This window comes from Equus quagga, chromosome 17 (genome assembly GCF_021613505.1).
Source record: "Equus quagga isolate Etosha38 chromosome 17, UCLA_HA_Equagga_1.0, whole genome shotgun sequence".
Classification (NCBI taxonomy): Eukaryota; Metazoa; Chordata; class Mammalia; order Perissodactyla; family Equidae; genus Equus; species Equus quagga.
In genome coordinates, this window is record NC_060283.1 from 12,516,512 (window position 1) to 12,542,181 (window position 25,670).

The 25,670-nt window shown below is 44.4% G+C and overlaps 1 protein-coding gene and 7 non-coding genes across 8 annotated transcripts; 4 read left to right on the forward strand and 4 right to left on the reverse strand.

Annotated features, from left to right (window-relative positions):
• Nucleotides 1-3,449: 3,449 nt before the first annotated feature.
• Nucleotides 3,450-3,522, forward strand: TRNAF-GAA (transfer RNA phenylalanine (anticodon GAA)). Its single transcript has one exon. It is a non-coding gene; the product is annotated as a tRNA-Phe (tRNA).
• Nucleotides 3,523-6,919: 3,397 nt separating this feature from the next.
• On the forward strand, nt 6,920-6,992 carry TRNAK-UUU (transfer RNA lysine (anticodon UUU)). The gene has a single exon. It is a non-coding gene; the product is annotated as a tRNA-Lys (tRNA).
• Nucleotides 6,993-9,265: 2,273 nt separating this feature from the next.
• TRNAF-GAA (transfer RNA phenylalanine (anticodon GAA)) lies at nt 9,266-9,338 on the forward strand. Its single transcript has one exon. It is a non-coding gene; the product is annotated as a tRNA-Phe (tRNA).
• Nucleotides 9,339-10,252: 914 nt separating this feature from the next.
• TRNAK-UUU (transfer RNA lysine (anticodon UUU)) lies at nt 10,253-10,325 on the reverse strand. Its single transcript has one exon. It is a non-coding gene; the product is annotated as a tRNA-Lys (tRNA).
• Nucleotides 10,326-13,355: 3,030 nt separating this feature from the next.
• Nucleotides 13,356-13,438, reverse strand: TRNAL-UAA (transfer RNA leucine (anticodon UAA)). Its single transcript has one exon. It is a non-coding gene; the product is annotated as a tRNA-Leu (tRNA).
• Nucleotides 13,439-13,786: 348 nt separating this feature from the next.
• Nucleotides 13,787-13,872, reverse strand: TRNAR-UCU (transfer RNA arginine (anticodon UCU)). Its single transcript is given in 2 exon segments — nt 13,787-13,822; nt 13,836-13,872. It is a non-coding gene; the product is annotated as a tRNA-Arg (tRNA).
• A 289-nt stretch (nt 13,873-14,161) lies between these two features.
• Nucleotides 14,162-14,234, forward strand: TRNAV-UAC (transfer RNA valine (anticodon UAC)). Its single transcript has one exon. It is a non-coding gene; the product is annotated as a tRNA-Val (tRNA).
• Nucleotides 14,235-21,117: 6,883 nt separating this feature from the next.
• Nucleotides 21,118-22,053, reverse strand: LOC124229420 (olfactory receptor 4D9-like). Its single transcript, XM_046644631.1, has one exon. It carries the CDS (start codon nt 22,051-22,053, stop codon nt 21,118-21,120), a length of 936 nt encoding a protein of 311 aa, XP_046500587.1.
• Between the last annotated feature and the right edge of the window lie 3,617 nt (nt 22,054-25,670).

The window sequence follows — 25,670 nt, forward strand, 5'->3', positions numbered from 1 at the left end:
ACTGGTCCAAGGGTGATTTGTGCTTGTTAGGAGTCTGGGAGCCCGATTTTCACGAGAAATTAAAAGACAAACAGCATGGATTTCCAGATGTTTGAACTGTTCAACATTCTGGAGGGCCCATGAGCAGAAGAGTGATTTTAATAGCCCCTGCCACTTCAACGTCATGTAATCATCAATGTCCCACTTTGGTATAGGGGAATAGTTTCTAGTGTTTTTGATACTGGGTCTGTTTCAACTCAAAAAGTAAAAGTATTCTTGATTTAATTTCTCGTGTCCATTTAGATTCTCAGATTCTTAGCTGCTTCATGTAGGTATTCAAATTCTGTATTCTGAAACGTGAACAATTGAGCATTGATTTGAAGCCCTTGGAGAGAAGTAATGACAGTGAAAATGCTTGTTGAGGTTTTCTCTGTGAAGTTCAGGGATGGGAAGATGGGAAAAGTAATGTAAGGGGCCTGGAGAGGCTTCAGATCAGAGCAAGCACAATTCCTGCCCTGTGGGAGGGCCCGCACACTAACTGAGCATCTGCTCCAGGGTCCAGGGAGCCGAGGTAGGAACCCTGAACATTGTCTGGCTTACACTTAATTTTAAGAGGAAAATGTTGCAGTCGCCCTTTTAAAGATGAACAAAGGCTCTCAGAAATAATTTAAGTAAATTCACTTGAAGTCACATAGCTGATTGGTTAGTCACAGTGTTGGAATTCAAAGCTGGGTTTGTTTAACCCGGAGTTTGTGACCTACAACCTTGTACTCTGGGACAAACTGGTTTGGAAGGCAGCCGATAATTAGATCACTTCCACCTGGATTTTATCGCATGCTTAGATACACATGTCTGTTTCCACAGGCTTATTAATGTGGAGAGTACTATTTTGGGGGTTCACCTGAAGGAAGGAGCATCCTTGAAGTTCAGCCTCCAGGCTCTTTGGTTTCTCAAGGCTTTCATGTCCACAAAATTAGCTATGTTGTCGGGATTCTTTTTCTAGCGTGGTTCTTGGGAAGGCCACTGAGGTGTTTAAGTCATTTGCCTCATTCCCAGTGCTGGACTTCATGTTACGTTTCAGCAAAGATTTTTTTCTGTCAAGCTAAAAGCCATTGCAGTCGACCCTTGACATCTGTGATCACTGCGTCCTACAATCTTGGGTACCACTGTGATATATAAGTTCCTCCATTAGAGACAGTCAAATGTCCCTGAAACATTTTAATTCCTCCTTTAGTCCTTTAATGGGCTACTGTGACATGATAGCTTGGGATGTGGATCCTGAGGGGTCCGCCACACTCACTCATGATTCAAAATTATGACTCAGCGAAATGATAAATTATCACACTTGTCAGGGACCTCTGAAGTCCCGCAAAAATGTTAAACCTGTGCATTTCAAGGATGTCTGCTTTCAGCAAGATAAGTGAAAACCAACCTACAGTACAGTCCTAAAGGAGGCATAGAAAAACCTTTGGAATTTATTCACTATAAGGCTATACATACCTTCTGAAACTCTTAAGACTGTTATCAAAATGTGATAAAGCTTTTGCCCAGTACTCTGACCTGCCCTGTGGGAAGCTTTCCTGTCTTTTCATGGTCTTCCCTTCCAAGGCTCATAAAATAATCTGTGGTTATACTCTTCGCAGACTTTCCTTTCTACTATCTATTCAGGTAAAGTGCTCCTCTTTTGGTTCACATTGATCCCTCCAGGGAAGGAGGCGGGATGGTCAGATGAGGCATAATTTAAATGCAAGAACGAAAGAGCTCAGAATCTTCTATAAATAGCCTTGCAGAGGTCACATCTTCTGAATTTGACCAGGTGATTTTAGAAGTTAGTAAAGAACCAGTTGGCCCTGAGACATGGCTAGGCGCGTCTTCCTTTATTCATTCAACATTTACTGCAGCCTGTTATGTAACATACATTAGGGATACAGATGGCAAGAAAGAGCTCAAACAGGCAGTACATTACGATCTGGTTTGATAAATGGTGTGAAAGCACTGTACAGGGGCAGGGAGCCTGTAGGAATGGGGAGGGAGGGGATAGAGACATGTCAGATAAGGCTTCTGGAACTAGGAGAATGTGTCTGAGCTGAGAATTGCAGGTTAAACGGGTTAGAGGGAGGGCAATGTGAAAAATGGTGCATGGGCAAAGGTGAAGAGCAAAGTCAAGGAAAGCATCCTGAGTTTGGATGGCTGCATGAATGGCTAGAGTTCAGGGTCAAGGAGAGAGCAATGACATGGTGCTGGAGAGAGGTAAGACCTCCAAGTGACAGAAGTCTTCACATACCATATAAGGAAGCCTTGGTTTTTGTTTTCAACTAGGAAGCCGGTGACGGATTTTTAAGCAGGATGATGGGTTCCAGTGTGGAAAATGATTTATAGGTAAGAAGGCCAATGAAGAGATTGGAGAAGATGCGAGAGTGAAGGGAAGTGAACACCGAAGTGTATAAACAGCTCTTGGGTATGGTTATGGGTTGGGAGTAGAGGGAGGGAGGAAGGAATGTGTATTTTTCTGGCTTGGGAAACTCAGTGGAAGGTGGTGGTAAGATAAACAAGTTTAGAGGGAAAGATAGGTTCATTCTTGGACGTTCTGAGTTGGAGCTGCCAGTGAAGAGGTTGAGTAAGCAAATTAGAAAATGGGTCTATATGTGATAGCTACATTTTTGTGAGAACTGAGGACTGGGACACTGAGAGAGGCTGCACATTAAAATTGCCTGGTCAACTTAAAAAAGTATGTAATCCTAAGCCCCATTTGCAGCGATGCTGATTCAGTTACGACCACGGCTAGTGCAATGATAGATACGTGAATGCAAGGGATGCAAAATCATGAAGCAGGAGGGGGAGGTGGAATAAAATGAGTGTAGTAGAGGATATTAATAAACCACAACTTGCTTCCCAGAGTTTGAGAGAAGTCTGAGCCAATTCTACTTTTTGACAATGTCCAAAAACATTTAAAATTTTAATTGCATACATTCTTGCATACATTTCTTTGAGTCCAATTTGACGATATCAGAAAAAATTCAAAATGTTCATATCTTTTGACCTTGCAAAATCTGCCTTCTCACAAGAAAAACAAATACAAAAGGATAGTCATTGCAGTATTGTTTTCAATAATGAAAACTAGAAAAAAAATTTAAACATCCATCATTAGGAATTTGATTAAATGGATTGTGTTATATCCATACAATCCAATACCTCACATGGATCAAGAAGAATGAAATAGGTCTATACACCTGACTTGAAAAAAGTCCTTGATTTATTTTTAAATGAAAAAAGCGAATTCCAGGGCAGTTAAAAAACAACTGAGAAAAGTGAAATTACTTACCACTTTAGCTTAAACAGAGGCCTTGCCTCTTCTCTTTTGCAGTGTTTATTAAATGCCTACTTCCAGCTAAACCGTACAATAACCTTTTTGTTACTACGGAGCAAATATTATTTCATTATGGTTATGCGGAAATCGCTTTCCAGAAACAGCCGAAATAGCTCAGTTGGGAGAGCGTTAGACTGAAGATCTAAAGGTCCCTGGTTCGATCCCGGGTTTCGGCAAAGGTTTTAGGCCTCATCGCCAAGGGCCGTTCCAGGGCGCTCTACCCTACTTACCTGGCAGGCTGGGCCTCTTTATGAGAGAATCCAGTCTGCTACCCTGTGGGCACGTGGTTGGTAACCTGCTTGGGTGGACCCTGAAGGACTGATCTTCCTCCTTTTTCCTCTGGAAGGGAGACAGGAAACTGGAAACCAAGAAAGGATTTATGCCGTTGCTTTTAAACTGCTAGTTGTAAAGTCAGTCTCTCTTCCTTGATCTTGGGTCTCGGTGAGACCACGCTCTCCGCACGCACTGCGCGCCGCTCACTTCCTTCCTGATCCTCTCAGTCCTTTTTCTTTCCTGTTTCTGACCGCGTTCCAGGAGCTGCGGGCGTCGGAACCTTCCTCCGCGGGTCGAAGGGACCGGCGCGCCCGGGCTCGCAGGGGAATTCGGCGGCCGCGGCGCTGCACCGCCTCCACTGCCCGCTCGGTCCCGGGGCGGGCAGGGGACCGTCGGGGATGGCGACAGCCCCTGCCCCCCTCGGCGAAAGAAACCCTTGACTTCGGCTTGGTGCAGCTGGTTTAACAATAACAAAGACCTAGGACAGCTCTGGGGGCGGGGGGGGGGTGGGGATGGGGTTATCAGGTCAAATACAGGACTCCTAATTAAATTTGAATTTCAGAGATACAATGAATATTTTTTAGAATACTCATGTCCCAAATATTGCGTAGAACATACAAAGTACACATTCATTGTTTCTCTGAAATGTTTAACTATTTGTCATCTGTTTCTCTGAAATGTTAACTATTTGTTTCTCTGAAATGTTTAACTCTGAAATTTAACTATTTTTATTTGCTAAATCGCAAACCACTATTGTACATCATATTCTCGCATAGCTCTGAACTCGATGAGTCCCCACCCCCACCCCCAACGTGCCCCCGGCAAAGACACTCAGAAACTAGAGTCAGGACGAACGGGATTTCAGAAGAGACCGGTAGTTTCTTATTCTCGACATCTAGCAGTTTACAAAAGGCATTTCCGTCCGTCAGCTGATCTGTTCTCACACTGCGGCGGGAATCACCAGGAAACACTCCGAGAATCAGCCATCCCACCTGTCCCCTGGCTTCCAGAGTTGTCCACACTGGTCTGGGATGGTGATTAGAGGACAGGGGAATTTGTAGGCTCTGGACTGGATCCTAAGGGGGGGGGGGGGAACTTTGTTAGGATGATGAGCCACTCCGCTCAAGGTAGTGCAATGAAACACAGCTTAGGGAATGGATTACTTTTGGCTAGGTGCTATGCCGAGCTGTGGGGAGAGAGGAATGAGATTCAGTGCTCACACTGTAAAAACTCTCCATGAGATGAAAGGCAAAATGGGGGAAATACTGCTTTTGGACCCATTATATGCCCTCTCCTTTCCTTTAAATCTGTGTGGAGATGCCAGCAGACATGGGCTTAATCCCCCAAATATTTGGGTGGAAGGATGCATTTTAATAAGGGACTCTTGAAAAACCCAATAATGGCCCAAAGGAAGGCCAACACAATTGTAGACTCATAGATTGGGCAGTTCAAACTTTGCATGGCATATTTCAGCATATGTGATGGTGAATTTTATGTGTCAATTTGGCTAGCTATGGTGCCCAGCTGTTCAGTCAAACAGCAGTCTGGATGGTGCCGGGAAGGTGTTCTTTCGATGTGACTAACATTTAAATCAATAGACTCTGAGTAAAGCAGAATACTCTCCATACCCGGGGTATGCCTCATCCAATCATCTGAAGATTTAAGAACAAAGGCTGGGGTTTCTTGATGAAGAAGGAATTCTCAAGACTGCAACATAGAAAACCTGCCTGACTCTCCAGCTCGCTGCCCTGATCAAGTCGGACTAAAGACAGCAACATGAATTCTTACCTGAAAGTCCTGCTTGTTGGCTAAACCCGGAGATTTTAGATTTGCCAGTCCCCACAATCCCCTGAGCCAATTTCTTAAAACAAATCTCTATCTATCTATCATCTATCTATCTCTCTATCTCTCCATCTATCTATCTATCTTTCTATTCAATCCCGACAGCATGCTGTAAAGTGTTTCACACAGCTATGAGGAAAGGGTGAGATTGTTACTATTGCTCACCACTTAAAGTGCTCTGCGCAAACGTCAACCACCTTGGGACCATGGAAGTGGTCGCCATACTCCTAGGAAATGTTAGGCTTTTGCCTTGAAAGGCAAACCCTTCCCCGTTTCTAGCCTGAAGAGGAATGGGGGAGTCCCTGTGGGAAGTACTTGAGATACAAGCGAGAGGCTCCGAGGAGAAGACAGGATGTCTCTGCCTGAGTCACCATTCTTGCCTGGCATACTCCTACTCACCTTTGAAGGCACCGTCTCAATGCCTTTTGTTCCCTGCCAGGGTCAGGTTCTACCCTGCCCGCCTTCTAGTCTGTCCTCTGTGTTACCAAGGCACTTGCATATTCCTCTGTTAAAGCATCGATTACACGGCTCTCAAAGGTTTGCTCCCTGCACGCTTGCCAGCTCAGCCTGTAGAAGATCCACCGTACAGGGAAGGCGAAGCACCAGGGAAGACCAGGAGCTTCCCGGGATGGATGGCGGTCAAGCTCATTCTCAAAGCAGCTTGGGGGCGCGCGAAAGGGAAGGAATGAAAGGGAGGTGGCATTCCAGTGAGAGGGCGTAGCACGTGCAGAGGCCCAGAAGATTGAAAGGGCATGGTGGGATGTGTAACACGAAAACAGTAGCGTGTAAGGGTGAGAAGAGGAGAAGGGTGAGCTCAGCCCGGGAAAGGCGGCGTGAGCGCGCGTGCGCAGAGGCCTGGCAGTGGGGGCGGGGCGGGGCGGGGCGGGCGAGGGAGGCGGGGGCAGCGGCGCGCGCTCCGAGCCCGGGCGAGTGGTGGCTGCCACCGCTTCTGGCCGGGGCCCAGATCGTCTCTTTCAGCTAATCCGCATCGCGCTTCTTGTTGAGGTGGGCATCGAGGATGGGGACAAGGAACTGCGAAGTGGTGCCTTCTCGGAAGAAGGGGGAGTCTGATACTTTTAATAGTGAACTGTGGTCACCAATCCTGTGCGCTTTGCGTTTAAGGCAAAGAAACACGTAGCACCCAGGCGGGGACAGGGAATAAGCAGCTTCTCCTCCCTCCGCGGGATTCACATTTGCCAAGGGGTCTCTAAATGAAAGGGGGCGTGTTTTATTTTATTTGATTTAAGAAATCTATATTCAGCTGCCAAAGAAGCACCTAATCGCTCTCCTTCCAAACTCCCCACTTCGCCTTCCCGACCCCGCGGGATGCGCGGATTGGAATTGGATTGAATCACACACAAAAGAGGAATCCGGGAGTTCATCCAACGCCGTGCCCATTAGCTCCCGGCGCACACGATGACATGGTCTTCATTCACCAGAGGGGACTTTCTTCCATGAGCCCGGATAGCTCAGTCGGTAGAGCATCAGACTTTTAATCTGAGGGTCCAGGGTTCAAGTCCCTGTTCGGGCGGTGTCTCTCTTTTTTCATAATAATTTAAAAATGAGAACCAGCTTTAGGATGCTGCTTTGGTTAGCCGGTTGTTCTTAGAGAAGGGAGTAAAATCCTGGAGCGCGTACCCTGTGAGTCCAACCGCTTCCCGGGGAAAAGCCAGGCCTCCAGGAGGACCCACACTGCAGGCCTTTGTGCAAAAAGGCATCTGGCAGACTTGCAGTGCATCACGCTCGGGGACTAAACAGGCTGACTTATGCTGCAACCACCGGCTCGGCTGCTGGGTCTCAACTGCTGCTGTAATTAAAGGAAGGGGGAACAGACGCCTTCGGGAAGTACCCGAGACTCCTCCAGTGGCCACCTCCTTGCGCTCTTCTGTGGGTGGCCCCTACTGACCCTCTCTCTTGGGTTCCCTCCGCTAGGCGCCTGCGTTATATGGCACGGATCCTGCCCCTTTCCCCTCTCCCTTACCCTTCTAGAGAATACTTCTGCACTCTGAGAAGGAAGAGATGACCGTCTAGAAACTGATGCACCAAACAGAGCAACTCTCCCTTTCCAAACGAGGTCAGATCTCTTCCCTCACCCCAAAGCGTGATCCTGAATACAGGGAGAAGCTGAGGTTGAGAAGGCAACTTCTGCTGGTGGGAGGAAGAAGGTGCGTTTTGGGAAAGAAAGCATTCAAGGGGCTGGAATGGGACGAGTCCTGGTGTCTGAAAAACAAAAAAAGTTAGCTCCCACCGACTACAAATTAATAAGGGAAGCATTCGGCTTCTGAGAGCTTCTGAGGAGGTTGGGTTATGGACACAAGAGAAGCTTAGGCATGGGTTCACCAAGACTAAACTAACGTTCCCTGTGAGGTGAAGGGACCAGGTGCATCCTTGCTTAGCTAGCTAGCGGTTGAGCCTTCCTTGCTTCTGCCAGGCAACAGAAGAAAGTCCATCTTGATCTCATTAACAGGATGGGGATCCAGGCTGACTGAGTCGGCCGCCCTCTTTGCTGATGGAGTATGGCACCCAAGGAGTCCTGAATAGTGGGGCAAGGCCAAGATGGACTCAGCCTTCAAGTGTGAGGCAGAGCCTTCACTCTTCATTCAGGAATGCCTTACCCCGGGCCAACACAGACTCACAATTACCTCCCTCTTTCCAAAGGGCAGCTTCCTCAACAACAAAAAGAGAATAATAATAACGGCATCCATTTCGTAAACTTGTGGTGATTAAATGAAGTAACAATGCATGCACAGTACTTAATAGAGTCTTTGCCTAAAAGAAAGCCTTCAATACATTGTAGTTATTATTATTATTATTGATGAGCTTTCAATCTGGGGAGGAAACAGAAGAGATATACTGAAACAGGTAAGGAACCATTTCAAAGAAATATATTCCCAATATGCCCAAGATCATAAGCCCATATTCACGTGACTTGTGTGGGTTGCTGTGTGCTGAAAGGACAGCAGTTGTTACTGATCCAGGGAAGAAGCCGGTTTGTTGGGGAAGGCGGGCTTCTTTCTTGAAGACTGTGAATCATGGGGCTCAGATGGCATTCCAGGGAGAGAACCGAGGTAAGGATCTGTGGCAGACACTCCAATTTTACTTCTTCCTGAGGGAGTCCCTTGGAAAGTGATCAAGTTCATTTTTTGGCAACCTTGAAAAGTGGAGTCTCTTTGCTCCAGTCATTTCCTGACAACAAGAACAGACCAGGCTGGGGCAAGGAGAGGACAGGGGGTGGAGAACATTGAGGCCTCTTAGTTCTTTCTTTGCTCCCCTCCTCAAGTTGGCTCCCTCTCCCTTTCATCAAAGCATGAGAAGTTAGAAAGAAAAAAAAAGCTAAAGTCTGTGTCGACCAAGACCTTTCTGGCTTTGGAGCTGGGTGGCTCCAGTTCAGCTTTGGATGATTTGGGGCAAATTAGTTATTTCATTTAAAAATTATCATATCATCATATCAACCTCACGAGAGTGGTGAGGGGGTGGGGATTGAATGAGACCATGTAGATCATGCGCTGGGCACACCGTAGGCACTTAGCTGGTGGCTGTCTTTCCTCTTGTCAGAGGCCTGGGGAGAGGTAGAGAAAGCAATAGGAAGACAATAAAAGGCAGCTCGAGACAAGGCAGAACACGAACTTTTCCTTACATCACTGGAATTAGTTTTCTAATTCACTGCTCTCAAAACCTCAGAGCAAAAAATAGTACAATTTGGAAGGTGACATTAAGAACTGAAAAAGTGGAGATGAAAGAAAGAGGAATCTTTTTTTTTTTCTTTTAAATTTCCTTAACGGGGTAGAAAAGGCTCTTGTCCTCGCCGAAATAGCTCAGTTGGGAGAGCGTTAGACTGAAGATCTAAAGGTCCCTGGTTCGATCCCGGGTTTCGGCAGGGTTTTTGCTGCTGCATCTTTGGACGGGACTGGAGTCCCTTCCTCTCCTTACACGTAATATCTCCTCTGGATGCTCGCCTCTGTCCCCAATCCCATTGCACCCATATGCAGCTCTTAGCGGGCATACGACAATGAGATGACATTACTTAGTACAGAGCTATGAGGAAGTGAAGAGCTTAAACCTCTAAAAGAAATCACAAATCATGGAATGATCTGTATGTGGCATGGAATTTCATAGTGTGGTGGCTATCACATCTGGTCTACAAGCTGAGGGTCTCAGGTTTGATTCCCAGCGTAGTCAACTCGCTGCTCTTGCAAGTTTTTCTCAATGACGACAGACATGAAGACAGTCTTCAAAGACGTTTGTCTGCACAGCAAGACTCGCAAGTCAGGGTCCCATCAGCGCGTTAGAAATCTGGTGAAGGGTGACTCTCAGTTGCAAATGTGATTAATAAGCACGTGTCTCCATCTGAAATATTTCTTGGAACCCCAGTTTTCTCACCGCGCTTTTATTAAAAAGTGCCTGATCTGTTGTTGCTCAGTGCCAAAGCGGCGCAGTTACTGCCAGGAGCATTACCATCATGACTCTGACGACAGGGGTGCAATTTTCTTGGTTATGTGTTTATTGAGGTTTTGAGTGTAAAAGTATTACACGTTAGTTTTAAGGAAACAATACCTCAAGTCAAATGATACAAAAGTTGGAAGAGAAAGGATGGAAGTTGGGGGAGAAAGTTGGCGGGCATCTTCCTCGTCTTTCACCTTTTCTGCAAAACCCAGAGTTGATCTGGGCTGGCCCCTGGTTTTTACACTCCTTGAGGGCAGAATCCAGGTTTCTTTTGCATGACCTGACACCTGCTCGGGAAGAATGGTGGTGAAACATACTCAAATTTATTTTGGAGTTTAAAACAACCCACGCCCGAACAGGGACTTGAACCCTGGACCCTCAGATTAAAAGTCTGATGCTCTACCGACTGAGCTATCCGGGCTCTGAATGACAGGTTCTCATGTACCCTATTCGCAGTCAAATAGCCCACGTGGCAGCTTTCTTCTTATTGGATTAAAATCCTGAGTCTTTTTGCTGCTTCCCTGAGAGGCGAAACTGCAAAATCAAGATGGAGCAGGCATTTGGTGAAATAAAATCTTTATTTCTCCTTTACTCCCATCACAGATAGACTTTAAAGAAAACGACTGCCAGCCTGATCTGCCCCGCACCCGGGCAGCGCCCCAAACTCTGGGTGCTAAAGGGACCTTATGGGACCATCCCACGAGGAATTCTCCAGATTCAGGACCTCTGGGAGGGGAGGCCTGTGGGTGAGCAGCGGGATTTCTAATTCCAATTCTGGTCTTTGAAGAGCCTTGGAGCATCTTGCGAGTGTAGTAGTATGAATAATTGATTAGGTTTCCAGTCATTATTCGACAGACATTAATGGAGTGCATGTCGCACTCCAGGATCTTAGTAAGCTTGTGGGGCTGCAAAGACCCAGTGTGGGTTCTCTGTGTGGCAGGAAGACACGCAAAACAGAAGCACCAGTCAAGCGCTCTCATGGTGGGAAACCGGCCTTGGCAGCGCGGGAGCACCCGGGCGACACCAGAAGGGTCCGCTGGTCTTCCAGGGCGTGGTGGTGCATGCCTGAGCTGTGGATGGTGACTGGGCCCCTGAAGGCTTGTGAAGAGAATTCTGAGCAGAGGGAACAGCAAAAGAGGAAGGACGTTCGCTAGGGAATCTGAACATTTTCCTGATCTTCCATTGAAAGGTTTTGATCAGGCTGGATTTTATATTTTTAGGAAGTTGTTACCCTGGCAGCTGAGTCGCGGACATAACTAATTAGTTTTTTCATTCGTCTTGCTCCTTCGTTGCCTTGTTATTCCTTGAGGCATTGGATAAGATCCCTTGAAAGGAAGGGAATCCTACTAGATGGAGCCTCACCATCCTTTCAGCCCTCCTTGGAGTTCAGAGACACTCCACTATGCGGGGGAACGGTGAGGGTTACGTTCTCTTATGGATCGAGAACTATAAGCAAAGTTTAAAAAGTAATCCATTACGGAAAGATATCCATGTTATGGTAAGCAAAAACAACGCAAGGCGTTAAACAACATGTATGGTATAATGTTTGTGAAAAAATTAAAGGATATGTATATCAATATATATCCCTTAATTATACATGTATGTGTGTATTTGTTGTTTGCATATACATAAGAAATGTTTAAGGATACAAAACAATCAGATAAAAATGACCACCTTTTGAGGAATGGCAGTGGAGTGTGAGAGGAAGCACTCACTATTTCCTTTAGGTACATTGGTATTATGGGATTTTAAAAAATAAGCATAATAAAATAAATGAAGAACAAAAAGAGACGTAGTCTGTTAAATTATTCCACCCTGCTGGGGTCACACGGGCAGCCCTTCAGATCAAAGTGTCCCTGATCCTGTGTTTTCTACGGATCCCCGCAGAGAAAGGTTAAAGGCACATAGTTCCTTCCCAGTAGGGGGTCCCTCCATACCTCCTGGTTTTGGAGGGGAGTTGCTGGTGTTGAAAAATCACAAATGAATCAGGCACAGTTTTCACAAATGAAGATGCAGATTCCCTAAGAATCAGGAGACAAATTGGGGCTGAACCAAGAAAACTAAAACTGGGTCCCCCTGGGAAAGAGGCTGCTGTGCCCTGAGGCCAATCCTGGGGGGGAGTTAGTGAGTCTTTCGCCTAACCTCCGATTCTTACAAAAGTTCCCCGTTCACAATGGCTGCTGAATACAGCTTTGGATAGAGAAGCACATGAAGATCTGTTTCCTGTTCTCCTAGGACCGCCTAGATTGACAGGCATCAACCACTGAGAACAAAAGTCTCAAACTGTATATAATCCAGTGTTAATAGTGTGGGACAGACCTGCTCAGCATAGAGGGAGTTAACTGCAGCTGTCTGTATTTCATGTAACATCCCATAGTGCCTTTTTTCCCTATGTCCTCCCACTACCCGTCTTGAAATACCACTCTCTTCCCATGTTCTAAGTTCTTTGGTTTGGGAAGCTCCAGCTGATCCTTAAAGATCGGGATCAGAACTTACCCCAGAGATCCCTGCTTGATCCTCTCCAGACCGGGTGAGGTACGGGGAGCTCTGAGCCTGTCCGTATTGCCGCGCCCACCACAACCTCTTTCCTCCTAGAATGTTTCTGCTGTGATGACAGGAACTCCCTGCCTATCCCCAATGCCTGCGTCAGGGGCTGGCACAAAGCAAGCTCTCAAAAACTACTGTTGAATGAATGAATGGATCACTGAAGGAGGGCCCTGGGTCAGAGAAGGCTTTGTGGGGGAGGAGGGGCAGAATTGGTCCTTGGAAGTTTTGTGTGGTGGAGAGAGGAGGAGAACATACCTGTCAAGGTGAATGATTTCCATAATCAAATAGAATAAGTGTGTCCGGAAAAAGTTCTATGCTACTCTGTTGTGCCACCGGGTTTTATTTTCTTCATAGCGCTCACTGCCATCTGAAATTCTATTTATTTGCTTGTTTATAAATCATCTTGTCATTCTGTCACATAACTGCCACCGGGCAGTAACCATGTTGGTAAGGACCTCGTCTTCTCTTTTGTTGCTATTTTTTCTTGTTTGCTTTTTTTAAAAAAAATTTCTCAATGCCACAACCTCAGCGTTTAGAACAGTGCTTGGCACATAGCAGGCTCTTAAGAAATAACCGTTGACTAATTACAAGGAGTGAACGTTTTTACCGCACAGTGTGCCTCCGGCTCCCTGGCCCACAATGTAGTATAGATTCACGCAGGCGTTTTCCTTCTACTTTCAAACCATCAATTCTGAAGTTTTTGCTACACTTTATATGCCTGACAAAAAGACATTAACTTTCAGATTAAAATGTTACCACTTAACCATTTAGGCTGTTCTGGCTACTCTCGTCTGGATGACTAAGATTGCAAAACAGACAGAGACTCAACTCAGACAGTTCACCACCTTCAAATTCTCAGGAACTTGCAAACAATGGATTCCGACTGGAAAAGCAGTTAGATTTTTACCAGAAGTGGGGTTCGAACCCACGAGGATATAAATCCATTGGATCTTAAGTCCAACGCCTTAACCACTCGGCCATTCTGGTACCTGACATGCCAATGTCTATTTTTAGACAACCTGGACAATACTGCGCTACTGAAAAATTTCAGAACAATTTAAAATTTTTATTTCTAATGTAAAAGAACAACATGAAGGGAAAAAAAAACACCTCAATAACTTTTATCACAGCCTTCTAACTTCATCTCCAGTCGCCAGAAAATCGGGAGCCACGTGAAAGTGATTGAGAAGACAGAAGTAGCAGGATTCCTAACATCTTCACGCGTGAGGACATTTCGGAGAAATGAAGTGAGTTTCTTTCCTTTCCATACTTGGGCGAGTCAGACTGGGAATTTTAAATGGGCAAAGTGATGTTTTTCCTTTTTAATCAAAAGAGCGACTCTGGTGGGACTCGAACCCACAACCTTTGAATGCCTCCATTTGTCTAGAAGTCCAATGCGCTATCCATTGCGCCACAGAGCCCGATGTCAGCGACCCCTCTGCGCTGCTTACATCAAGGCAGGAGCGGAGTCCGCCCGGGGACACTCGCCGGCGGGTCAGGCTGCACTTTCTTTCTCTAAGAAACGGTGGAGCCGGTCTCGCCACGGAGAAGCGGGGATGGGAGTTAGGCTTGAAAGTCTCAAATCCTTCGGAAAGTTTCTCTCCGTGAGCGATCGCCGGGCATCAACTCTCAACCTCATTCCACATCCGAAAGAAGAAAAAAGCGTCTTTGTGTGGAGTTATTGCAGCCTAGCGACCCACTGGGACACGCGGTTCCATAGTGTAGCGGTTAGCACATCTGCTTTACACGCAGAAGGTCCTGGGTTCGAGCCCCAGTGGAACCACGAGGCGGGATTTAAGTTCCCTAAGGGTACTGGTAACCTTTTAGGGTCAGGTTTCATTTTGCCAGACGAATCTCGGGCTTTGCTCTCGCACGCTGGAGACGCTGCGGCGTCGCTCGGGACTCCGCAGCTCGCCACGCCCTGCTGCGCATGTCCGACTTCTCTGAGCCCCCGGCAGGTCGGCCGCCGAGGCTGCCCCCGCGTGGCGCCTCTCGGGAGGTGCAGGCGGCCCCGCCCGACTCAGGGCCCTCGCGCTGCTGCGCCTGCGCGGTCCGGACTGCCGCGCTGGTCCGCCTCCCGGGGCCTGGGCGGGGCTCCTGGGCTCACCTGCTCCCTCCTGAATCCTGCCTGGGCTGTCTTTAAGCGTTGCTGCCGCCGCTCAGTGGAGGGGTATTCCGAACGCCACCTCCCTCCTTTGTTGATTAAGTCCAGGTCCACTGACCTCATGCTTTATTTACTTAAATGCTTTTTGAAAAGTTGTTTGCGCATGGTAAAGAATTCAAACAGACCCACAGGTTTTACAGTGATGTCTCCTTCTGAGTAAGATTTTCTTGACCAAACTCAAGCCGGGCTCCTCTGAGCCCTCCTCTCAAATAGACCTGTTAACCTCGGCCTATAAAGACTTGAACAAACAATAACACTAATCTAGTTTCTAGCGTCTCGAGGCAGCATCCCTAAAATGATCCCAGCCCCGCTTACAGTGCCGCCCTGAGAAAACTGAAGGCTGCCGAAAAAATTTACTGTTGGGTCCAGCCAACACCTGAAGGCAGGGCGCCATCTCCCAAACTCTATGGGAAGGTAAGAGCCTAACTTCCATAAGCGTTAAGAGCCAGTGAGCAAACCCAGATGGGTTTCACACGGACCAACGCCCCCTTTCTTGATTTTTGGGATTTTTCACTTCCCTGACTCAACTGAGCCCCCGTCACTCCTGGCCCTGCTCTCTGTCTCCCTTTAAAATGTCCTGTCACTCTGTACAAATCGGAGTTAAGTTCAGTTCACGCTGGACTCTTCCCTATTGAATAGTATATTACTGATCGAAATCTGTGCTTACCACTTCAGCTGGTGTCCAGGTTTGTTTATCTTTGATGCCTCCTGTCTTTCAACCCCTAAAGTTTTTTTTGTGACCCTCCAGAGATATTCTATGCATTCACCAGTGTAGATGTACATTTCCTTTATAAACCATTTATGATTTTTGTACAAAGGGTAGCATATGCCATAGGTACTGCTTCCCTCACCCCAACAATATTCTGGAAATATTTCTTTCATTCATGGGCCTGCAAATTGTATACCCACTTAGGAAAAGAGTTTAGAAGTTTTTTATAAAAGTAAAGACACTTGACCCAGCAATCCTATTTCTAGGTATTTACCGAGGAGAAATGAAAGCACACATTTACACAAATACCTGTGTATAAATGTTCATCGCAACTCTAGTCATAATCTCCAAAAATTGGACACAAACCAAATGTCCTCAATTGGTGAAAAAATATGCAAATGCTGGGACAGCCATACAACTGAATACTATTCATCAAGAAAAAGGGGTGAATTTCTGATATATGTAACATCACAACATGGATTAGTTTCAAAAGCACTACGCTGAGTGAAATAAGCCATATACGAAAGGTCACTTACATATGATCGCATTTTTATGACTTTCTGGAAAAGGGAAACTACAGAGACAGAAGACAGATCAGCAACTCCATTCTGGAAGCCTGAGTAGGATTGGATGCGATGCTGCAAGATCTCACATGGCTGAGCCCATTTTCCTTGCAGATGAAGAGGGCAGGGTGGGAGAAAAGTGTTTACTACAAAGCGGCATGAAGAAACTTTTTGAGGTGATGGAAACATTCTATATCTTGATTATAGTGGTGGTTACATGACTTTATATATTTGTCAAATCTCATAAAACTATACACCTTAGAAGGATGAATCTCACCGTGTATAAACTTTACCACAATAAAGAAGCAAACAAAAAAGGTAGGATTTATAGCATGTTGCAGGCTCTCAATAGTGAAAAACATAAGAAGAATAGGTAAATAGACAAATAAGTGCTTGTTGATGGAATTATGGAATGAAGTGGGAACTGGTTTCAGATTGAAATCAAAAACAGTTGTACAGGAGCATAATTTTGTGGATAATTTTGTTGGGTTTTTTCCCCCATTTCTTGGGGATATTTGTACAGCATATACTGGGCGCTATATCAAGCTAAGTCACAGAAAAATCAAACCTCAAGAGGCTTTCTTCTTAGAGAGGAGGTCTCTATCCCGTTGTGTTTAAAGATGCAGAAAAACTATGTCTTTTGTAATTTTTAAGAAGAAAAACAACATTTCTGGGGATAAGGAGAAGACATACATTCAAGGCATCAGAAACTTTGCGTCATTGTCTGAAATATCCACGGGAAGTTAGAACTAAAAAGAGACTATTAAGTTGGAATTGTAAGGCAACTTAGTGGCTGCTCAGTCTAAGTGTAGACAGCAGAGTTTGGAGACAACTCTAGCCCCATCTTCATCTTGAGAATCAGTGTGAGCACGAGGACATCAGGCGGGGTAGAAAGTGGAGGAAAGATAAAACACAGAGAAAAGACAAGGATGGAGGGAAGAGAGAGAGAAAGAACCAGAGTTAGAGACTGAAGCAAAAGAAGAAGGAGAAGAGAAGGAGCAGGAGAAGAAGGAAAGAGACGTCATCATGAAGGGACATGTCGTGTGTCCTCTGCAATTTCTTCAAGTGTCACTCATTGGTACCAGTGTAATAACTTGCCCTGCTTCACCAACCTACCTCTGAGTTTTGCTCTTAGGGATGCCCTCCTTTTTGACAAGTTGTACATTTAAAAGTATATTGAAAAATCACCTCTTTAAACTGGCCTAGTGCATTTTTCCATGTCTTTAGCAAAAGGTGCATGTTGCCTTTGACTTCAGTTCTTCCTCAAAGACGCATGGTTTTACAATGTGATTTCTCGAGGCCAAGGGATTGGTTCCACCTATGGTGCTGATGAAGACGTGAAGCCCTTCGGTTCTTGGGAGCCTCACCTTCATCTATTTTTTTAGACTTTCAGACTTGCTGGAACCTCCTGGTTTATTCAGAGAAGTCCACTGACCTTCAGGATCTTTTTAGTGGCTATTATATGTTCCCTGAGGGTTGACCTTGGACAGATCCAGTAAAGGGGAGAGCTTGAGGTACGATGCTTCATATTAGTGGGACTAAGGGTATGATAACTGGAAGTGATGGCCTGGGGGCTTCATGCAGTCCAAGCAGAGAGTACATCCTAGCCCAGTGGCTCTCAAACTGTTTTCACTGAGTCACATGCAAATAAATACAAGTTATTTACATCAAGATCACAATACCCATGTATATATCTGAAATAAAGCTTTCACGAAACAATACTTTTTTATTATTTGGAGAATTCTGTGATTTTTTTTCTGTTCTATCCTAGACTATTCTATTGGACTAAAAAAAATTGCGTGTCCTGACCTACTAATGACATCACAGCCCTTAGAGTTTCAGGATCTGCAGTTTGAAAAATACTGACCTAGAGGAGTGTTTTTCGAAGCGTAGTGATACACAGACCACCTATTTCAGACTCATGGGTGGGGGGCGTGGCGTGCTGGTTTAAAAGGTAGATTCCTGGTATCCATGAGAGAACTATTGAATCTCTTGGAGATGGTGCCTGTAATTTTGCATTTTAATGAAACCAGTAGGTGATCCTTATGTGCCCTGAGGTTTGGGAACTACCGACCCAATAGCCTACGGGGTGCCCTAGCAGAGGTTTCCAGCTCATCTGTGGAGCCCAAGAGGACTACACCAGGAGGACCTCAGAGAAACATCTCCAGAGCGCTCCTCTTGACCTGTGTCAGAGTTCATGTGGAAACTTCCACTCCTAAGAAAACGATCTGACATTTTTGGGAGAAAAAATGAATGTGATATGGTTTTTAAGGCTTCCTCTCTGGAAATAAAATTTAAATTCTTGAAAGGCTGCTGAAGGGAGAAACACGGAAAAGGAATGGCTCCCTCTAGTGTTAAGGAAACGTTACAAAACATTTTGCTCAGCAGACGCTGCTCTTAATTCAAGAGGAGGTTCTTTAGAAATACAGCTTCCCAGTGTGAGAGATGTTGAACAATTTTGCAAAAACTTGAATATCCTGTATTAGAATTCATATGTTAAAAGATTGTTGTTCTCATCTCAAGATGTGCTCATCACCTTGAAGGAGAAGGAACACATTTTCATGGGAAATGAATTTTAATGTGTGTGTACTGCTTATCTTCAAAATACTGTAATCTTTCAGGAACCCCATAACCAATTAATTGTCTCAAAAGTAAGTGTGTGTGTGTGTGTGTGTGCATGTGCGTGCGTGTATCCTAGAATAGTCTCACAGTAAAAAGCATAGTATATATGTGTGTTTTAAAATTATCTATATGCTATATATTTTTTCTCTTACTAAGCAGTCTATATGCAAACACACATATGTATAGTCACAAAACACACATTTAGATATATATATATTTCTGAAAATAGTCTCTTCTGAGTCACAATTCATCATTGGCTTCTAGAAAGTAGAAACTAAATGCTAAAAAAAGGTATAAGGAAGGGAAGTTTAATTTTTAAGAAAAGTGTGACTTTTTTTTGTAATAAAAAAGTGACTTACAAGGAGGAAAATATCTGCTACTGTTGACAGATAAAGGAACATACTAGTTATGGCAGAATGTGATTCCGTGCTCTTTGGTTCAAAGGGAAGTTTGAATTGTTCTTGACATTTTTGTTCCATGGGTAATTAGATACAAAATTCAAGGCTGAAGTCAGAAGTGTGGTGAAGGATTTTAATTCTAGGCAGGAAGTAACAACCACCCAAAAGAAGCAAATGTAGATTTTTAAAAGATCTTCCAACTTTAGTAAGGCATCCACGTGTCCAGGATCAGACATAAGCAAATGTGAGCTTTGTCAATAGTGTCTGCCTTGCTTTGCCTCAGCCACCCTGCAGGATCGTGCCATCCTTCTGTACCTGGGTCTCTCTGGCTACCTTTGACACCCTGGGCCTGGACTTACACCCTCACGTCCACCCACCACAGCTTTCCTGTTTTACATCTCCTCCACTCCGGCTGACACCTGGTGCCTTCGACTAGTCATCTAGACCATCTGAAATTAATCCCTAGAGAGGTATTTCTGAGAAAGGACTAGAGATATCCCCATCAGTTCCACCACCAAAATGCTACAGCCTTCAGAAATGTATTGTGTATTGCAGTACTTCACAATGTGTTGTGAAGTGATGACATTGTATCCAGCTTGTGCCCTAGGAACTGTGTGGAAGTTGTGAAATATCCCAAGAACAAGAATTTCAGGCCAGCACCAAGGGAGAAACAACACGTAGTGATAGATCTGGTTGGGATGTGCTATATTTTGGAGGAGGTTTTCCTTGTTTATATTTCTCTCCTGAGTCACACTATGCATATGGCTCTTTACTTCTCTTCCATCAGTCCAGCCACTTGTACCTTGGAGATTGCATGAGAGATAAGACTGGGATGTTCCAGGCCAATCAGTGTATCCAGTCAAAATTTCAGTTGACTTCTAATTTCGTTCATTTGTTTCACAAATTAATAGGTTGCCAGGAGATCAACTGGAATTTAACATTGTTTTCTGTTCTCTTAAAGAAGGGGTGCTAAAGAACATGCTAGGAAGAAAAATGAGGACAAATTTGGAATGGGCCAATTTGTGATTTTTTAGATAATCAGTTCCCGAAAATAATGGAAAGTCAGTTTATTCTTAAGCCTTTGCTTCTTGTGGACATGTGAGTCAGGCACATTCTAGTGATGCAGGCAGGATAGGATTCCTTTCTCTCTGGAGGGATGGTCAGGAACAAATGACTGTAAATGATGTTGAAATTCTCAGAGGGACTCAAAGACCTAAAGTACTCCTTGGTTAGGTGAAGACAACCAAGTGCCTTTTATAACACTACAGTGGAAGAGAAATTTTTATGGACTGGCTTGTTTCCGATGTGATCAATTCCTATAGGAGGCATCAGGAATAGTAAAATGTACACTTAGCTGAAGGTCAGATATCTCAGATCTAGCCTTGCTTCTGCTGTTAATTAGCTAGGAAACCTTTGATAAAACATGAAAATTATCACAGCTTCTGCAAGGGAAACCCAGAAGCTTCCTTAGAAAAATGGAAGCCAGTTACTCCAAGGTTGGCGATGGAAAATGATTTCCACATAGGTAAGGGTGGCTGGAATTTTTAGCCCTGACTCCTGGTCCCTGGAGGTCATTATACTAATTATTGCTTGGGCTACACGTGGTACAGCCACAACTCAAGAACTGAGAGGTAGTTTCCTGTTAGACTTCATTTCTTCAACTGCAAAATGAAGTGTTGGGTAATATAAGCTTTAAAGTAACCCCCCTCCCCTTTTTTTCCCCAGGAAGACCAGCCCTGAGCTAACATCCACCACCAATCCTCCTCTTTTTGCTGAGGAAGATTGGCCCTGAGCTAACATCTGTGCCCATCTTCCTCTGTTTTATGTGTGGGATGCCTGCCACAGCATGGCTTGATGTGCAGTGTGTAGGTGGGCAACCAGGATCTGAACCAGCAAGCCCTGGACCACACCCTCCCCCCCCCCGACCCCAACAAAGCAGAACGTGTGAACCTTACCACTAAGCCACCAAGAGGGCCCCTTTAAAGTCCCTTTAAGAGCTGACAATTTATGGATCTGAGACCCTAAGTTGCTGGCAACCTCACCATGAGAAAAATTACAGAGACAATTGTTTCAGGCCATCCTTATTAGAGGACTCTGCTGTAGGACAAGGGAAAACTTTGGTCTCTAGATGGTCCATTGGTTGGGATCTTCTATTGTGTTGTGAGAAAATATTTTTCAACTGTGACTTTCCAATCTGGCCTTCACAGCATCTATTCCTTTTCATAAGGTCCAAGTCTTCTCTTCAGTTTCCTCATGGCTGACTTCATCTCCTGGTTCCTTAGGGTGTATATCATGGGGTTCAGGACAGGGATGATAACAGTGAAGGTGATGGAGACAGCTCTGTCCATGGGGAGGGCAGTGAAGGGCCGGGCATAGACGTAAATACAGGGAACAAAGTGCAGGGTCACCACCGTGATGTGTGAGGTGCACGTGGAGATGGCTTTCCTCCTGCCCTCTCCAGCATGAGATCTCAGCATCATTAGAATGACTGTGTAGGACACAAGGAGGAAGATGAACCACAGTGTAGAGATCAAGCCATTATTGGAAATCATTAAGACTTCAAGAACAAAGGTGTCTGTACAGGCGAGTTTGAGGACCTGGGGGACATCACAATAGAAGCCATCAACAACATTAGGTCCACAGAAGGGGAGGGGTAGCAAAAGGGAAATCTGCACGATGGAGTGGACAAAGCCCCCAACCCAGGAGGCCACAATGAGGGCAGTGCATCTCCCCCTACTCATGATGGTCACGTAGTGCAGGGGCTTGGAGATGGCCATGTAGCGATCAAAGGCCATCACAGAGAGAGAAAAAATGTCTGCTCCACCAAGGAGGTGGAAGAAAAACATCTGTGTGATGCAACTGTTGAAGGAGATGGTCTTTCTCCTTGAAAGAAGGTCTGCTAGGACCTTCGGAGCAGTGATGGAGGAGAAGCAGATGTCCAAGACAGAGAGATTGCGGAGCAGGAAGTACATGGGGGTGTGAAGGCAAGGCTCACAGGTCACAGTGACCATGATGAGGAGGTTTCCCATCACTGTTGCTGTGTACACCAAAAATAAGAAGAGAAATAAGACCAAGCTCAGCTCTCGGGACTGGGTCAGTCCTTGAAAAAGAAATTCTTTCACTCTGGTGTAATTTCCCTGCTCCATTGGATCATGTTTCTTCTTTAACTACCTGGGGGAAAAAGGAAAATAGAAAACAGAAAGTATATCATTAAAAACAAAAGAATGTTGAGTTATGTGACTGGATTCCCTTGAGGGTTATTTTTTTTATGGTTATTTTCCTTTTGGGCAAGGAGGCCCACAATTCAGTAAGCTATCTCTGGTAGATGGTGTTTTCGGAGTTCTCTCAGACCAAACTAAAGAGTTGGTTTCCAACAGGTGTAATTGATCGAAGCACTGAAATCAGTACGTTATTAAATTTCTACTAAATTTTTTTATAATCGTACAGTTTTGTATATTCTATTTCTCTCTTGAAAAGTCACTGGATGCTCTGAGACATGAAGAGACTAGTTATATTTTTGTTTTTCAGTGAATACTCAAGTATCTAAACGTTAGGAAGTGGGAAACACACAGGGGAATAGTCTAAAACACAGTCTTTAGCTCTAATGGAAGCTTATGGTTTCTTCTCTCATTATCTTCCACAGTAGACAATCTGCTTGGCATTGTCTGGCCAAATTTTCATGATACCTGATCATTAGCACTAAGTTAAGGCAAGAAAATCCGCTCATGGTTTACTTCCCCCCGAGACGAATAGCTTTGCAGCAGCTAAGACAATTTGAGCTCATGACTGTTTCTTTCTTTTCTGTCTTCCTTCTTTTGGTGTCTTGTTCTCTTCTTTTTTCCATGGCTCAAGACTGAGACTTGACAACTGGTAGCTGTAGTCCTTGCTCCTCATAATGCTCTTAGCCAAGACTTTATCACCTAGGCCACTGGACCAATGGTTTTCTTTTTTTGGGCTTCCTCCCTTCTCATCACCTCCATTTGGATATTACTTCCTGTCACCTCATTATTGGTAAAGGCTTCAGTTTTGTGCAAAGTGCAAAGATTTTAGAATCAGTAGACCTGAATTTGAATACAGAGTTTGTCATTTAATTGTTAGGTGACTCTGAGCCTCACTTTATCATTGGTAAAATTGTGTATAATCGAGTTTGTTTCATAGGGTTGTGAAGCTTGAAGAGACTTGCTTAATTTATTTAAACTGAGTTTACCAAAGACCACTTTTCCCTCTCATATAGCACCAATTAACATTTTAGGACAATTAACAATATAGCATATTAATGCAAGATGTTAATAATAGGGGAAACTTTGGTGGTGGTGACGGGAAGAGGGAGTGTGTGGGAGCTCTCTGTACATTCTGTTTAACTTTTCTGTAAACCTAAAACTGCTCTAAGAAGTAAAATCTATTAATATTTAAGAAAGCAGATATACCAAAGGGTAAAACAAATTAAAACATTTACACTTTGTAAAGGAACATTTCTTTTTCAATTTTATTACCAAATTTCACTTCCCATAAATCTTAATTCAACATTTTTTCCTGCTTCCTACCATGTCTTAGAGAGAACCTTTATAGTCTGTACTGCTTTGGGCATTGACAGGCATCTAGTTCTTGTCATTTTGCCAACTGCTTAAAATGAAATTGCTCTTTGCAGCTGTTTTTTTTTTTTAAATTGGCGTTGTTGAGGTGTAACTTTCAGACAATAAACTGTGCGTGTTTAAAGGGCATAATTTGATGAGTTTTGATGCATATATTCACCTGTGAAGCTGTCATCAGAATTAGGATAAGAAACGTCTCTGTCTACCCTCAAAAGCTTCCCTTTGCTCCTGAGAACTGCAGAATTCTTGGCACAAAACGCCTTCAGGCAAACCTCTGCAGCAAGAGATGTGCAAACTCCAGCAGGGCCTCTGGCAGCATAAAGCCATGTACTTGGGATGACCTCAGCCCCCTTAAAATGCCTCCCTGAGAAAGGGCAAAGCTGCCAGGAGAATTTACTTCCTGTTCCTTGTAGCCAACATCTGGGATAGGCCTCTGACCTCTCTTTCTGAGAGCATTTACTAAAAAGGGCTTGCAGTTGTGAATATGTGTCTCTTGCAACTCATAAGCATCTTTCTCAAGGACCTGAGAGTTGTTCCTTTGAATGTAATCATCAGGAAAGATAGAGCCTCTGTCTCCCGGTCTCTGCGGGAGGATAGATTCTTAACTTCCATCACTACCAGCTAGTGGACACAACAGGCCTAGTCACGTTGACATTGACCAAATCTTTGCAATTTTTCACTTCTCTGGCTGTACTGAGCCCCAGCTTGTCCTCTTTCTTCATTCTTCCTTTAGAATGCCCAGTCACTTCTGTGCATACTAGAATGGAACTCAACTCTTTCCCAACTATCAATAGCTACTGAATACAGTCATTTTCATGTCTTTAACTCATGTCCAGCTGTGTTTATCTTTGACACGCCTTTGTACTCCTTCCGTCCACATCCTGTCCATGTTGAAGGCACTTCTGTTCCTGCTGTGAACTATTGTGTTCTCTGGATCCCTCTGCACTTTGTTTCTCATTCCCTCCTCATAACAGAACTTCTGCCTCACTAGCTTTTCTCCTGTTCTCATTCCTTTGAAGCTCAAGCAAGACAAAGCTAATTTTCTAGGCTTACTCTCAACGATCTATGGATCCATCAATAACTCTCAGAGGATTTCATTGCCTTCAAACATTTTTAATTTTTAAAAGGGCCAGATATTTTCTTCAGAGTAAATATTTAGAAATACTCTTAAATAAAAGTATCAGAACACATGTAGTTTTTTTAGATAATGTGCGGAGGATTTTGCTTTGTTTTTACTTTGAACTATGGTAGGAAGTAATGTGGCACAGAGAAAAGCTCCCTGCCAGCTTGGGAGATATAAGCTTCGATGCCTTCATGGAACAACAGTGGAATCTTCAAAGGCATCAAACTCCAGGAGGTTCAGTATTTTCATTAGTGAAATGGGAGCACTGACTGCCTCAAGTCCTGTGGAAGGTGGGCAATGTCTGCACTGCACGTAAACAATATTAAATAGATCCATCAATCTGGATGATTTCTAGGTCTTTGGGGCTTTAATTGTCAATTGTTTTAAATAATATTGCCCAATTACTTTGTGACTAGTCTAAGATTGTGTTCTGTTCATTGTCCACCAACAGTTAAATCTCCGTTAACTACAAGCCTCAATTGTTTCTTGATATTTTACTGCAAGCTGATTAATGGTGGCAAGGAAAACTGTAAGAATTTCCAGGGGCAGTTTGTTGTAGTGGTTAAAGAATGGGCTTTGAAACCCAAATGCAGTGAAGTTCTGTGCACACATTCATTGTGGAAGTGATCAAATCGCCAATTCAACTGAAAAATGCCCAAAATGGTGCTCTTCCGTGCACAAATTATACACACAACCGAGAAAATAAAGGATGGAGAGTGGGAGGATAAATGGAATCTCTGTGTATGAGTGTCTGTTTGGAACAAAGAAGAAGAAAACAGAAAGGTTTGTTTAGAAGTTTGTTTTCGTTTGTTTTTGGCTAGAGCAAACTCCAGCACTTCTTCAGAAATGTACCCAGGTAAACCCATTCTAATAAAACAAGCTGCATGAATTTCATAGAGTCCTCAGCCTCAGGGATTCCCCCAACACAACTGTCCACCAAGCATGTGTTGCCCCATCTCTCTTAACAAGATGACCCTCTTTCTATGCTTTTCAACTCAACTTCCTAATATTGAAGAGCTAATTATTCTGCTGTGCATCGCTGAAGTTT

What these genes read in the sequence shown, in the direction of transcription:
- LOC124229420 (XM_046644631.1), bottom strand. Translation starts at nt 22,053, where the DNA reads ATGGAGCAGGGAAATTACACCAGAGTGAAAGAATTTCTTTTTCAAGGA.